This window comes from Papaver somniferum, chromosome 7 (genome assembly GCF_003573695.1).
Source record: "Papaver somniferum cultivar HN1 chromosome 7, ASM357369v1, whole genome shotgun sequence".
Taxonomy (NCBI): domain Eukaryota; kingdom Viridiplantae; phylum Streptophyta; class Magnoliopsida; order Ranunculales; family Papaveraceae; genus Papaver; species Papaver somniferum.
In genome coordinates, this window is record NC_039364.1 from 214,785,739 (window position 1) to 214,799,626 (window position 13,888).

General features: G+C 37.5%; 1 protein-coding gene across 4 annotated transcripts; it reads left to right on the forward strand.

The window, feature by feature from the left end:
- The first annotated feature begins 1,014 nt into the window (after positions 1-1,014).
- Positions 1,015-13,848, forward strand: LOC113299536 (MAP3K epsilon protein kinase 1-like). Of its 4 annotated transcripts, none has more exons than XM_026548568.1 (24): positions 1,017-1,345; positions 1,455-1,589; positions 2,703-2,723; positions 3,217-3,290; positions 3,394-3,484; positions 3,564-3,647; positions 3,840-3,941; positions 4,253-4,384; positions 4,576-4,647; positions 5,079-5,185; positions 6,516-6,630; positions 6,804-7,196; positions 7,477-7,791; positions 7,869-7,910; positions 8,466-8,645; positions 8,756-8,839; positions 8,944-9,035; positions 9,139-9,222; positions 9,731-10,566; positions 10,777-11,171; positions 11,276-11,410; positions 11,708-12,114; positions 12,613-12,727; positions 13,371-13,848. In XM_026548568.1, the coding sequence occupies exons 1-24, from the start codon at positions 1,286-1,288 to the stop codon at positions 13,545-13,547; spliced, it is 4,248 nt and encodes a 1,415-aa protein (XP_026404353.1). In that variant the 5' UTR covers positions 1,017-1,285; the 3' UTR covers positions 13,548-13,848. The 4 variants fall into 4 exon arrangements, with proteins under 4 accessions (XP_026404356.1, XP_026404353.1, XP_026404354.1 ...); XM_026548569.1 differs by having other exon boundaries at positions 6,810-7,196; XM_026548570.1 differs by having other exon boundaries at positions 1,018-1,345; positions 7,477-7,770.
- The last annotated feature ends 40 nt before the right edge of the window (positions 13,849-13,888 follow it).

Genomic DNA, 13,888 nt, shown 5'->3' on the forward strand with positions numbered 1-13,888 from the left:
TTGATATTACTTATGTGTGACCCATTTTTGTCCTATTAGGTGACACCCCTCTAATGGAATGTGACGCCCCAATGATAGCCTTCTTTGCTAACTAGTTGTGCAGGAAACATAATCTTCCTCGACTAACATTGCTATAGATCTATGAAAATCCATTACTAGAATCATATTTTGAGAATTTAAACAAGACAATCTTGAACTTGAAATTTCTTCTTTGCAAAATTAGATCTACTAAAATTATTCGACAACATCTCATAAGTGAGAATGATAGATACAATGAGTAAATATGATAGGCCAGCCTTCACATACCCATATTTATAAGTTAGATTTGATTTGTTTTTTAGTTCTGAATTAGATTTATACTTTAATGAGGAAGAGTATATTTGATTTTTTTTGCTTCAGATTAAATCCTCTCATACCCATATTTATGACAAAAACCGTAACATCAACTCAAACCGTATAATCTTACTTACAACATCAAACACCACGACGGAAAAAACCAATAATGCTACTTTAGGCATAAAGAGCCGTTGTAATTATAATTCAGATAAGCAATTCACTTAGACAGTTTTACATATCAAAGAAAAATCAGTTGGATGAGTCATTTTATCAAACAGTATGAGTGTATTCAATAGAAAACATCAGTCACAAACCATTACCTCTCAACAAATTCCTTACCCTGACTTGACAGTAAATTCCTACACTGGCTTGATTCTATGTGTAGACGGGCTTGACCAAACTTAGCTATCATTTTACTACCTTCAAAAACAGTTTTGTTTGATTGACGGGAAGCCTGTGCATACATCTGCCCGTCAGTATCTCCTTGATTGACCACTTTCCCACCGAGGTACAACTATACAAAATTAACCATATAATGATTCTTTCCTTTTTCTTCTTTTCCGAAATGGCCATACAATTGTGGTTCACAGCTACCACATGAGGACAACAAATTATACATTGGACCATTTAAAAGATGGAAAGAATACTGTAAAACAGCAAAGAAACATAACAGAGGAAAGGGACATAAAAATCAGCTCTCAGTCCACTTTCTTATTATTAAAATAACGGATCTCTCGGTTGGTTATTTCGATTTTATTACTGAAAAATAAATAAAAAGTAAAATCCCAACTCCTATTTTCTGAGTGCTTCGTCTCGAGCTGATGCCTCCAACTGCCAATTCCGGTCGTTAAATCACGCCCAGTTTCCCGCCGATTGGTTTGCTTATGTATTAACAATTCTAGGGTTTCTGTTTATCTGCAGAAAACCCTAAACAGAAGAACAAGAAATCATGTCTCGACAAGCAACTACTTCGCATTTTCACAAATCAAAAACTCTCGACAACAAATATGTAATGATATATCAATTTTGCCCTAATTCTCAAATTCTTTCCATTTCTCTGTTTAGGGTTCATATTTTGATGTATTATTGACAAATTGGGGGTGTATTTTGGTGTGTAGATGCTTGGAGATGAGATCGGAAAAGGAGCATATGGTCGAGTTTACAAAGGTTTGGATTTGGATAATGGGGATTTTGTTGCTATTAAACAAGTTTCGTTGGAGAATATTGCTCAAGAGGATCTCAATATCATTATGGTTCGTTGAATTTAATCCCCTTTTTTTGGTTGAATTTAGAAAATTTAACTACAAACTATGGGAGAATGTGATGTGTTGCAACTTCATTTACTTCACTTATGGTTCTAAAGTTATATTTTAGGATGACTGCTCCTGAAGCTGCACCTAATTTTTATAATGGGATCAAGCTATTGTTAAAAAGAGCAGCCCCCTATTCTAGTGCTGCTTCTGTAAGTTCAATGTAGGACTAGACTTCTTAAATTATCCCCTAGCATCACCATCATCATTGGAACGAGCATCATGACCATTGTACGTGGTTGGTTATATAGATGTTAATATTTCTCTCTCTTTTAATATTCAGTCAGTTTCATGTACTGCCGTATTTCTGTTGAAGGATGAGTGTGGACATTTTCTTTCTGCACCTGCATACCACATCACACTTATTACTTTTCCTCGTAGGTTTTAAAACCTGGATCCCCCTCTTGGTGGTTGTATCTTTTTTTTTTGCCTCTGTTGGTTATGTCGAGTCTCTGTCGTTCTATTATTGCTTACTCCCTTACCTATGGAGTAATGAATACATTAATAACTTATTATCTGATGTTACATAAACTTTACCATGCTTATAATCTTGTGGTGAACAATTGAGCATGTCATTACGATAATTACCTACTTTTATGGTTCAACGAGTGTGTTTACGTTACTGTTTTTGGGTCTGATTATTATCTGCCTGCTGAATCATAACTTCGTGTTTGTGATAAGTTTTATAAGTCAGTATTGATCGGGATGGTTCAGAGCTTTTACTTGAGAGTTTGGTTTGAATATGAGTAGTCTAGTCTGCTATTGTTGTTGGCATTGGAAGTTTGGCTTATGGAAAGTCGATAATCCAGAAGTTGTGTTCGATATACCCTTCAAACCATGTTTAGTATTTTATTGATTATGTAGACAATTGAGTTTGCTTTGCTATGTTGCTGAGAAGTTGAATAACATTTTGCTGAACTTGAGAGTATGTCTTTCGTAATTATCTTTTAGGAATTTCAGGGAATACTTGTTCGTTCGAGTATTTTATTGTCGCTAACCGCTAGTTCTTTTTGTTTTGCAATTCTCTTCTATTGGTGGACTCGTTTGATGCCTCAGCAAGAAATTGATCTACTAAAGGTTATACTTTTCCTTCACTGTTTAAATTTTTTTATTTGTAATTTAGTTGTTGTAGTTATGGGTAAAGCTCATCCTTCCAGTTTGTTGTCAAAAAGTCATAGAATTTGTACATGTGGTACATATCAGATCCAATCTTCTTTACCATCTTGGGAGTCTTTGATACTGAATATTTCATTATTCAAATTATGCACTTTCTCTTTCTTTCTAGAGAAAAGAATGCTCAAGGATCAGAAAATAGTCATTGTGTAGTAGGATTTAGGTGCTGACGAGTTTCAAACTCAGATCGTTGGTATCTATCACTCAATGACTTTGCACTGTATTACAGTGGCATCTGAATCCTCACAGGCTTCCTGAAAGTGGCCCAACTCGATTCACACCCCTGGCTGTGCACCACATTCACTGAATGCTGGTGGTGCAATTCTTTATATTTACTGATGCAATGGCTTACTGGTTGAATGTAAATGGTACTGAAAATGTAATCACCTTCCCGCAGAATTTGAATCACAAAAATATTGTAAAGTATCTTGGATCTTTAAAGACGAAGTCTCACCTGCACATTATCCTTGAGTATGTATACCTCACTTTTTAATTACCTGAGAAATGTATTTATCAGATTCTTGGGTCAACAGAATGCAATATACGGTAACTCTCAGTGTTGTCTGTTATGTAGGTATGTGGAAAATGGTTCACTTGCAAATATTATCAAGCCAAACAAATTTGGACCCTTCCCTGAATCATTGGTGGCTTTTTATATTGCCCAGGTGTGTTTATGCGGTACAAGTAGATTGCCACGGAGAAAGTTCTTGTTAATTACTGATATGTCTGTTTCTCTTTGAATAGGTGTTGGAAGGGTTGGTTTATCTGCACGAACAAGGTGTCATTCATAGGGATATCAAGGGAGCAAATATTTTGATAACTAAAGAGGTAATATTCCTGTTTACTGTTCTGTAATCACATATGTTACACTTCCAAGTCTAAAATCTATGGATGAATTCTAGTCAGCTTCTGCTAGTTAGCAATTATAGCCCTTAATTTTCCTGATCAAAAAAGAAAGAAAATGAAAAGCTGCGCTGTAAAAAGGGAATATTGATTCACTTTGTTATTTTGTACTCTCAGGGTCTTGTTAAACTGGCTGACTTTGGGGTTGCAACAAAACTAACCGAGGCAGATGTTAATACACATTCTGTTGTTGGGACACCATACTGGATGGCCCCTGAGGTACTTACTCTCTTAGATATATAATTATTTTTGCATTTTCTCTGGTGTCTAATGCAGATGCTTCTCAATGTTCATTGAGATAACTTACTTCTTTGTAACCTATAACTTGAGAATCACTCAGTAAACTTGTCCTCAAGAAGAAGACTATATTTCTGTTGACTTTGCTGGACATTCGTTAGCGTTACTGAGGAATTAGAAATTCACAAATTAAAAGAAGATTGATGGCCTTATTTCACAGATGTAGTTATCTTATTGGAAAATATGTTTGCTTATGTTTTAACCATTTAAATAAGATGCATTATACGGTGTAGGTAATTGAAATGTCAGGGGTCTGTGCTGCATCAGATATCTGGAGTGTAGGTTGCACCGTCATCGAGCTTCTGACATGTGTTCCCCCATATTATGATCTTCAACCTATGCCGGCCCTTTTTCGGATTGTCCAGGTTTCTCTTCAGTTTCTCAGTCTTATCTTTTCGGTGTAAATTGTTCAATATTTCGTTAGTGAAAAAATTTGCTCAATTTTTCTTGTTTGATATGTTGGCGAACTTCATTAACATAATTGTATGTTCAGAAGCATGATATATATCATTAGGGACTTTCAATGTATCAGTTACATATGTTTATTGCTTTCCAGGACGAACATCCTCCAATATCTGATCGCTTATCCCCTGATATCACAGATTTCTTGCACCACTGCTTTAAAAAGGTAAGAAAAAATTAAATTATAATTGAATCAGCTTATCATTAATTATATTGCTGCCTATGTGGTTTGTCAACGTGCGATTGGCTTTCCATGGAATCATGGATTGGTTTCCCTTGTTTTCTTTCTTTTCTATATTCCCATGCAAATCAGTAACAGATGTTCTTTCACTACGGTACCGATATATTGAATCAATAAGGACCATAAAGAGTGCCATGATAATCCGATATAGGAGGATTACAAGTTTGTTATCTTTTGTAGGTTTTCTGATAATTGAAGTAGATTTTTTAGGGTTATTTAATAGTGGAGCACTCACATGCTTACAGGGTAATGAATACAGGAGGAAATCTACTTACTGGTCTAGATTGTAGTCAGTTTGTATTCCCTGATTTGTAGTTATCAGAAAAGTTAGTATCTGAAACTGAAGTGCATTTCAGGATGCTAGACAGAGACCAGATGCAAAAACATTACTTCTCCATCCCTGGATACAAAATTCAAGGCGTGCCTTGCAGTCCTCTCTTCGGCAGAATAGCGGATCAGTGAGGTATGTAGGTAGGAAGTCTTTGTGGATTTGAAACATACATGAACATGCCATATTTTGAATGCTTTGCACCAAATCCTGGCCTCAACCTAACATTTGAGATGATTAAAGACTCGAGGTTCTACATTTTTCTTCTCCGTTCCCTTTTAACCTTTCTTCATGTCAGCAAGCCACTACGAATCTATGACCACATGTTTTGTCTATTTTATTACTTAGGAAGCCTGGGCCAGTATAATACAGATATAAAAGATGGGATGGAGTTTCCATATAGCCTGTTTGAAGCTTCATGAACCATATTGAAACAAATATGAAAATGTTTTGCATTGTCATTTTTTGAAATGTTTTGCACTTCCTGACAGTAACCTGTCAGTCAACCAATTTTGACTTTGAGATGCTTAAATAGTTGATATTCTACTCTTTCTTTCTCCATTCCCTTAAATTCTTTCTTTTTGTCAGTGAAAAGTAGGCCACTGTAGCTACATGTTTTGTCTATTTACTTCGAGAGACTGTGACAGGGAAATTCATGGAATGGGGTATTCATACATACAATATGTTTTAAATTTATCGTGGTTACCCTTATGGAGATTTTTATGTTCTGGTGCATGGAAGGTGCTTACTGCTAACCCCTTTTAACTTATTTTAACCTCAAGGAAAGATGAGGCAGGCTAGTAGGTACCAAGAAAATGAAGGTGGATACCAAGCAATTTCCCTCTTTCTGTAGAGGCTTCAGCTTATGTTTCCCCTAAATCATCTTTGTTTTGTTCCAGTGTTGACCTGATTGTTTTTGCCAGTTTCGATATTTGTCTAGGTGAAGATTCATATTTTCCCCCCTACCACACTAGCTGCCACACCCATCCTTACTTGTGAGATGCTTTGGGAGACATTCACTGAGTGTCTATCACTTGCTCACCTTACGTCCATATGTGAAACCCAGCAAGATCATAAAGTGGATTTTGGTACCACTTCCTAACTGCTAACTAGTGATATTTCTGGACTTCATTAAGAAAGCAAATTGGTCTATGAGTTGTATGACGAGACTGATCATCAGGCTTGTGCACCAACATGTTCTAGCCTGGCCTTTGGCCTGCTTGAACATCCTGCTAGAACATGGCAGTTCGACATCTCATTCTTTTAGTGTTTATTTACGCATTATGCTTATACAGCATTTTCTTTATCCGCCTCTGATGTAGTATAAGACTAGTCAATATTTTTACTAAGTGGTGTTCTCTGTTTGATGTTTCTGTAATATTTTTTAGTTTGGTTTCCAGCGCATCATGCACCAGTAAAAGACTAATTGGGATCATAACATTGCAAGGCTATGTTTTTCTTGCAGAAGTGTACAGGAAGATGCTTCACTGACTACGGAAATCTCAAATGAAGATGGTCGTAGCACTGGTGAAAGCCCTTCTGGCGAGAAAACACCTACAGATGCCTCCGAGTTCGAACCGGTGAGGATCTATTAGATTGATCATTTTCTACTAGAAGAACACCCATTTGTTGGGGGAGTTATTTTTTCTTCCTCGAAATACGTTAACACTAAAAAAAAGAAAGATTTTACATAATGTCTCGGACAAAATTTGATTCTTGTTCATCATATTAATATCTTGGTTTATCTTTCTAGCTTCAGGAGGACACGACTAAAGATTTATTACCATCAGAAGCTGTTGATACAACCAATTCTGATGCAGCTCTAGATTCAAAAGATCGTCATGAAGATGTAGAGAATTCTCTTCCTGCTCAAGATCCCACCTTAGCTTTCCATGAAAAATTGTCTATAGAAAATAGTTCTGGCAGGTTGTTGTCCACCAAGGAAGTGTCTGTTTCTAATCTAGAAGGTTCGCAAGTACAATCAAATATGGGTGACCCAGATGAAAGGGTTGGAAATGGAGAGGTAAACCCTAGTGAGTCAAGAAGGCGAATAGATAAAGAACTAGAAGGACATGGAGGCTCTAGTGTTAGTGACAGAAGTCTATCCGCCATTAGACCTCCGGCTCATGAAGCTTCTCCCCTAAAGGTAGGACTTCAATCAGACACAGTCCTTCTATATTTCACTTCGATATTGAGTAACATGATATACACAGATTAGTAGCTTTGATTTTTCTTCTCTGTTCTCTTTGATTCTTGCCCCTCATGCATTTATCCTGCGCACTGCGCACAGGATGCCTCAATCTAACATTGATGCGGTGCTATCATTTCTGAGTTTAGGAATCATTTAATTTGAAATTCATCATGGTGTGTAATCTCATTTAGCTAATTCTTATGCTGATGGGAATATGTGAACATCTCATCTGTAGGCTTCTATGGCATCCCTTGTTTCTGGAAGACATGAGCTCAGTAGATTTAGTGATACACCAGGAGATGCTTCTTTGGATGATCTGTTTCATCCTCAGGATAGTATTCAGGGAGCCTCATCATCGGTTTCCTCGTTACGCATCAGCGAAAGCAATCTGACTCCCAGTGAAGCAGGAAAACATGACCTGGCAGCAGAGCTTAAGGCTAAGATGGCTCAGAAAAGAGCGGAGAGTGAGCCTGGCCAGACAAATGATGGAAATTTGTTGCGTATCATGATGGGTGTTCTTAGGAAGGATGTAATTGATCTTAACACTTTGGTATGCTTTCATGATTATTAAGTGCTTCTGATTGATCAATCATTGGATACTGAGATAATTGAATGTTTGTCTTTCAGGTAGACGAAAAGTTTCCCGGAGGAAACCTTTTCCCCCTACAGGTGGTTGCTTTCTTTTAACCTTACATAAAATATGTGCTTGATGATATTAGCTTACTTCTGAAAACAGTACCTTCCCTGCAATATTTCTTATTCTTAAACTGAAATAAAGGAGGGAACCTTTTCTGGATAGCATTAGTTAAAGAAGTAAAGGTAGGTAAAAAAACAGAAAGATAACCTGAGTTCAAATTATAAGTGAAACCATCTCTGGTAATGGCTAGTAACATACACAATCTTCATCAGAGTCATCTTGTTTGCGTAGAACTAACAAGAAAACTATGAAAGTAGAAAATGATTGCCCTTAGATTTTGTAACTCTTATTTGAGGAATGATTTAGTGGAATCAAATGTGAGTGCCATCACTGCTTTAGTCTTCTTCAAAAAGTAAATGAATATAACTACTTTTGTATAGTGTAAACCAGTTTGTTCACGCCCATGTAGGAACGTACAGTGCTAAACAATTACGTTTCCTGAAATAGGAAACATGAGGAAGAAAGCTATATTCACAAATTTACGTATAATTTATTAATAATTTTATTATATGTTTGTTTTTTTGCAGGCTGTAGAATTTAGCAGATTAGTCGGGTCACTGAGGCCAGAAGAACCAGAAGATGTGATCGTCTCATCATGTCAGAAACTCGTTGTCTTCTTTCACGAACGCCCTGATCAGAAGATTGTGTTTGTTAAGCAGCATGGATTGCTTCCTTTAATGGAACTCCTTGAAGTTCCGAAAAATCGTGTATAGCTCTTTTTATCTCTCTTATATTTCATACTTTTTAGTATTATTGGTGCAGGTGAAGAATTCTTAATAACTGGATAGAGCAATATGAAACTTTCCGATCCTTGTAGGTTATCTGTTCAGTTCTACAAATTATAAATGAGGTGATAAAGGACAACACTGACATCCAAGAAAATGCTTGCTTAGTTGGCCTGGTTAGTTCTTTCTTACCTTAGAAGTATATGCTGAAATCAGGAGGCTCACACTTTTGAAGTTATAAAGACAATGGTAAAAAGCTACTTTTAATGTTGAACAACAGATACCTATTGTGATGAGCTTTGCCATACCTGATCGTCCCAGGGAAGTTCGCATGCAAGCAGCTAATTTCTTGCAGCAGCTTTGCCAGTCCAGGTATAGATCTCATATATACATTTCAATTGTGTAGATGGTACACCATGCATAAATTTCTGTCAGAAATTAGTGATGCAGTGCTAATTGTAGTTTTGTTGTCCAGCTCCTTGACACTGCAAATGTTCATCGCTTGCCGTGGTATACCTGTATTAGTGGGGTTTCTTGAGGCTGATTATGCCAAATACAGGTTTGTACTAAACTTAGACTATGTATATATTACATACTCTGGTGAGTGCTATGACAGTGGCATCCACAACTTGGTCAAATTGCTGATATACTCTGACATGGAACCACATAGGGTTAGAATATGGGTATAAGGAATGAGGTTTAGGAGATTTCCTTGGTTCCAAATGACCTGATTGGAAGGACAACCTCACCAAGTCACATGCTCATTCTGTATAGTCTTATTCTGGATAGTCATTTATCTTCTTGTAATCTTGTATTGAATTTTTGGGAGTTTTCAGTGAGTCCATTTATGATCTAGATTAAGTTTTGGTTCAACGTGAATATGTGTAGCACAACTAGGTATTTTGATGCTTGTAACGTTTGTCTCTTAACATACAAAAATAAACATGCACAGCACAGCATAGCTAGTTGTTGTTATTGTTTTTCTATGTTTCTATGTTTCAACTATTGTTTTTCAGTTTTCCTTTTGAGGAGTGTATTGATTTTACTTTCATCTTCTACATCTTCAGGGAAATGGTTCATCTTGCTGTAGATGGAATGTGGCAGGTATTTATGCTCCAGAAATCAACACCCAGAAACGATTTCTGTCGCATAGCTGCAAAGTATGGAATCCTTATTAGGCTCATCAACACCCTTCACAGCTTGAATGAGGCAACTCGACTAGCCTCGATTTGTGCTGGTGCGACATCTATATTAGGAGATGCTTCTGCTCCGCGGCCACGATCTGGACCGCTGGATTACACTTATCCGCTTTCAGTACAGAGTGAAACTACACTTTCTGGGTCCGACCAGCCTGATTTAAGTAAGGTTAATCATGGAATTATCGACCATCCTTTGTCTGTTGGAGCAACAATGGAACCACCTCGTTCTTCAGCTTCCTACTCCCCTAGTGATAATGATAAAGCACAGTCGAGCCGGGCTGTAATGGAAGCTTCAGTAGCTTCTAAGTTGCCTGATCTAACGAACGCTGAAAATTATGGTACTAAAGAAGCTGCAAGATCCTCTAAGGACTGGGACCACTTGGACTTAAGGAAATCTGATCTTTCTCGAACAGAAGCTGACAATATTAAACAACAACGAATATCTTATTCTGCAAGCCGTACGTCTACTGATAAGCCTCTAAACAATGGATTCTCTAATAGCTCGGTTTCTCAGCAAGAGCAAGTTCGACCTCTTCTTAGCTTGTTGGACAAGGAACCTCCTTCTCGACATTTCTCTGGCCAGCTTGAGTATGTACGTCACCTCTCTGGATTTGAGAGGCATGAGAGTATACTGCCTCTATTACATGCATCCACAGAAAGGAAAACTAATGGCGAACTAGATTTCTTGATGGCAGAGTTCGCTGGTAAGTCATTTGTCTTTCTTTATCCTGTCCTACTTGATAGGGTTTCTGCAATGATTATTGGGATATTCTCCTTCTTTTCCACTTCTCTTCCATCTCTTCTTTTCTCCATATAGATGCTTTCCCCCCCTTAATAGTCAGGCCTGGGGTTTCAGGCGCAGCTGAATGTATTTAAGTCAATAGAATTGAAAAGCTGTCTTTCATTTTCTACAGAGGTTTCTGGACTTGGAAGAGAAAATGGATATGCAGAATCTACTACGCCTAGGATGTCACACAAGGCTTCAAATAAAAAGCTTGGACCACCGATAACTAATGAAGGAGGTGCTTCAACATCTGGTGTTGCATCTCAAACCGCATCAGGGGTACTATCTGGTTCCGGAGTTCTGAATGCTAGACCAGGAAGTGCTACCTCATCTGGGTTACTTTCCCATATGGTATCGTCATTGAATGCCGATGTGGCAAGAGAGTATCTTGAAAAGGTGGCAGACCTTCTGCTTGAGTTCGCTCGAGCTGACACAACTGTTAAATCGGTCTATATGTGTACCCAGAGTTTGCTTAGTCGTCTCTTTCAGATGTTCAATAGGGTAGAGCCTCCGATTCTTTTGAAGGTTAGTAAAAAATAATGCGGTGTTTGCTCGTTTTTTAGTTTCAGCTCACTCTCTTTTAATTAATCATCTCATGGTGAATAATGTTGCTTTTCTTTTTTGTGTAGCTTTTGAAGTGCATCAATCATTTGTCAACCGATCCAAATTGCTTAGAGAGTCTACAACGGGCAGATGCAATCAAACACTTGATCCCAAACCTCGAACTCAAGGAAGGGCCTCTCATATCTCAAATACATAATGAAGTGGGTCTTCATTAATAATGATATGTCTCTTGTTTATGGAAACTTGATAAGCTGTTTGAATCATATACTTCTGAGTTGTTTTGCTCTTCCATATTCTAGAACATATCAATAGTCAGTTCACAACCATGATGCGTTACTGCATTAAGATCAACAGAATCTTGGCTAAGAATTTAGAAATCATAGTTTGATGTGTATGTACAGAACAATTTTAGGGAAGTTTTCTGCTGTTTTTTCCTCTGCAGGCATATTGCATGCGAGACATTTTGAGTGTGTCTAACTATGCTTTTATCGTTGAAGGTTCTCAATGCGCTGTTCAATCTCTGTAAGATAAACAAAAGGAGACAAGAGCAAGCGGCTGAAAACGGAATCATTCCACATTTGTTGCATTTCGTAATGTCGGATTCACACTTGAAACAATGTGCACTGCCTCTACTTTGTGACATGGCTCACGCCTCCCGGAATTCAAGGGAGCAACTAAGGGCCCATGGTGGGCTGGATGTGTACCTGAGCTTACTGGATGACGAGTTGTGGTCAGTGACTGCATTAGATTCTCTTGCAGTTTGCTTGGCTCATGATAATGACAACAAGAAAGTTGAACAAGCCTTACTGAAGAAAGAAGCAGTTCACACATTGGTCAAGTTCTTCCAAGGCTGTCCAGAGCAACAATTTGTGCACATACTGGAGCCTTTCTTGAAAATTATCACGTAATAACTAATAGGTTTTTAATCTTCTTTTGTTTTCTGTTTTCAAATTTGGTATCTGCATGAATCATCACATCTTCTAGTAAGTGGGGTATATTTCATTAGCTAGATAGCAGAACGGTATACCTTAGCTTAGAAGTAAAAAAATTTATCCAATGATTTTGTTCGAGGATAGGGATGTCGTGTTATTAGATATTCACCTGTTGTTTTTCATTAAATGACAAGGTGTGTAGGGAAGACCTTTCAGGAGGTGATCATCGAGACATGTGCATTTGTTCTAATTACAGGTGTAAACCTCTTGGTCTTGTGAAATTCTAGAGCTGCCAAGTAGGGTGCTTTAACGTCTGACAAACTTATCCTGTTTTTAGGTTAATTGAACCTTCTGGCTTATCAGATGAGATCTCACTCTGCTATGATTTGCAAATTGATATCCTGATCCTCGAAGCTTCATTTTTTTTAGTGATCTTCATAACTAATGTAAAATATAATCTTGGAATGCAGAAAATCAGAAAAAATCAACAAAACGCTGGCTGTTAATGGCTTGACGTCATTGCTCATATCAAGACTGGATCATCAAGATGCTATTGCTCGCCTCAACCTGTTAAAACTAATTAAGGTGAATACCCTGAATTTGCTTGTCCCATTTTCATTATTTTTATCCTCACTAAGCCTCACCCAACTTTACTGTTAAACTGGAAGTAGTTAAGAAATTGGTGTTGTGTGTCAGTGTTTTTAAAAGAACCAAAAGGCTCCCTATCGAAGGAGTGCAATCTTGTTGACCGCGGTTACCAAGACCCACCATGTTATCTGTTGATATTAGAGACTCGACCCACCATGTTATCTGTTGATATTAGAGACTCTAATAGTCATCCCTTTCAAGGATGCCATCCCATTGAGTCTTGTCTTATGCTTAGCCTATGAAAGCAAGATTAATTAATAACTGGCAGGATGCCTTTAGGATACCGTGATTCTTCGGTGAATATCTGCAACCAAGACTTAGTGTAAACTTGCTGGAGGTATAGGTGCAATCGGTAGATTAATATGGAGTTATGTAAATTGGCTAGAATAAGCTTTTTATGAATTTTTGAAGATGCAACCTTTCCACCCTATTATTCTGGTAGATTTATACAAGCACCCTCCAAATTAATTAAGTTCATAATCTAGTGACTGGAAATCAAGATGAAATTCATATTTTCACATTTCATTCATAGTGTCAAACTTATTCCGGGTAGCTCACATTTATTGAACCGTAATTACAGGCTGTGTACGAGTGCCATCCACGGCCAAAACAACTCATTGTTGAAAATGATCTGCCTCAAAAGCTTCAAAATTTGATCGAAGAACGAAGAGATGGGCAGAGCTATGGAGGCCAGGTCTTAGTGAAACAGATGGCTACTGCACTGCTCAAAGCTCTCCACATCAACACTGTTCTGTAAATTCGGGTTCCCTACCCCTCTTCTTTGTATATTCGATTATATAGGATTTAATGTTATTAATTGCTCATATGTTTGTTTTCTTTGTGCCATCTCTTTTTTTTCATATGCGCGCAAAATGGAATAGCAAAGCAGTTAAGTATCATTTAGGGTGCGAGTTTAGTAGTTGTGGTTTGGGTTTTATGTTGGAAACACATGATTGTCAATTTCCTTTTCAGTTCTAGCTGAGTTGTGCATAATGTAACAACACTGATTATAGATTGTTAATCTTCTAATGTAATACTCATTTGATTCTTGTTCCCTCTTTCTACCTGTATATCATCTTCACAAGTCATGGTTATATC

What these genes read in the sequence shown, in the direction of transcription:
- LOC113299536 (XM_026548568.1), top strand. Translation starts at nt 1,286, where the DNA reads ATGTCTCGACAAGCAACTACTTCGCATTTTCACAAATCAAAAACTCTC. An exon ending in AAGAAATTGATCTACTAAAG is followed by an intron (nt 2,724 to 3,216) that starts GTTATACTTTTC and finishes ACCTTCCCGCAG; the next exon opens with AATTTGAATCACAAAAATAT. An exon ending in CACCTGCACATTATCCTTGA is followed by an intron (nt 3,291 to 3,393) that starts GTATGTATACCT and finishes TCTGTTATGTAG; the next exon opens with GTATGTGGAAAATGGTTCAC.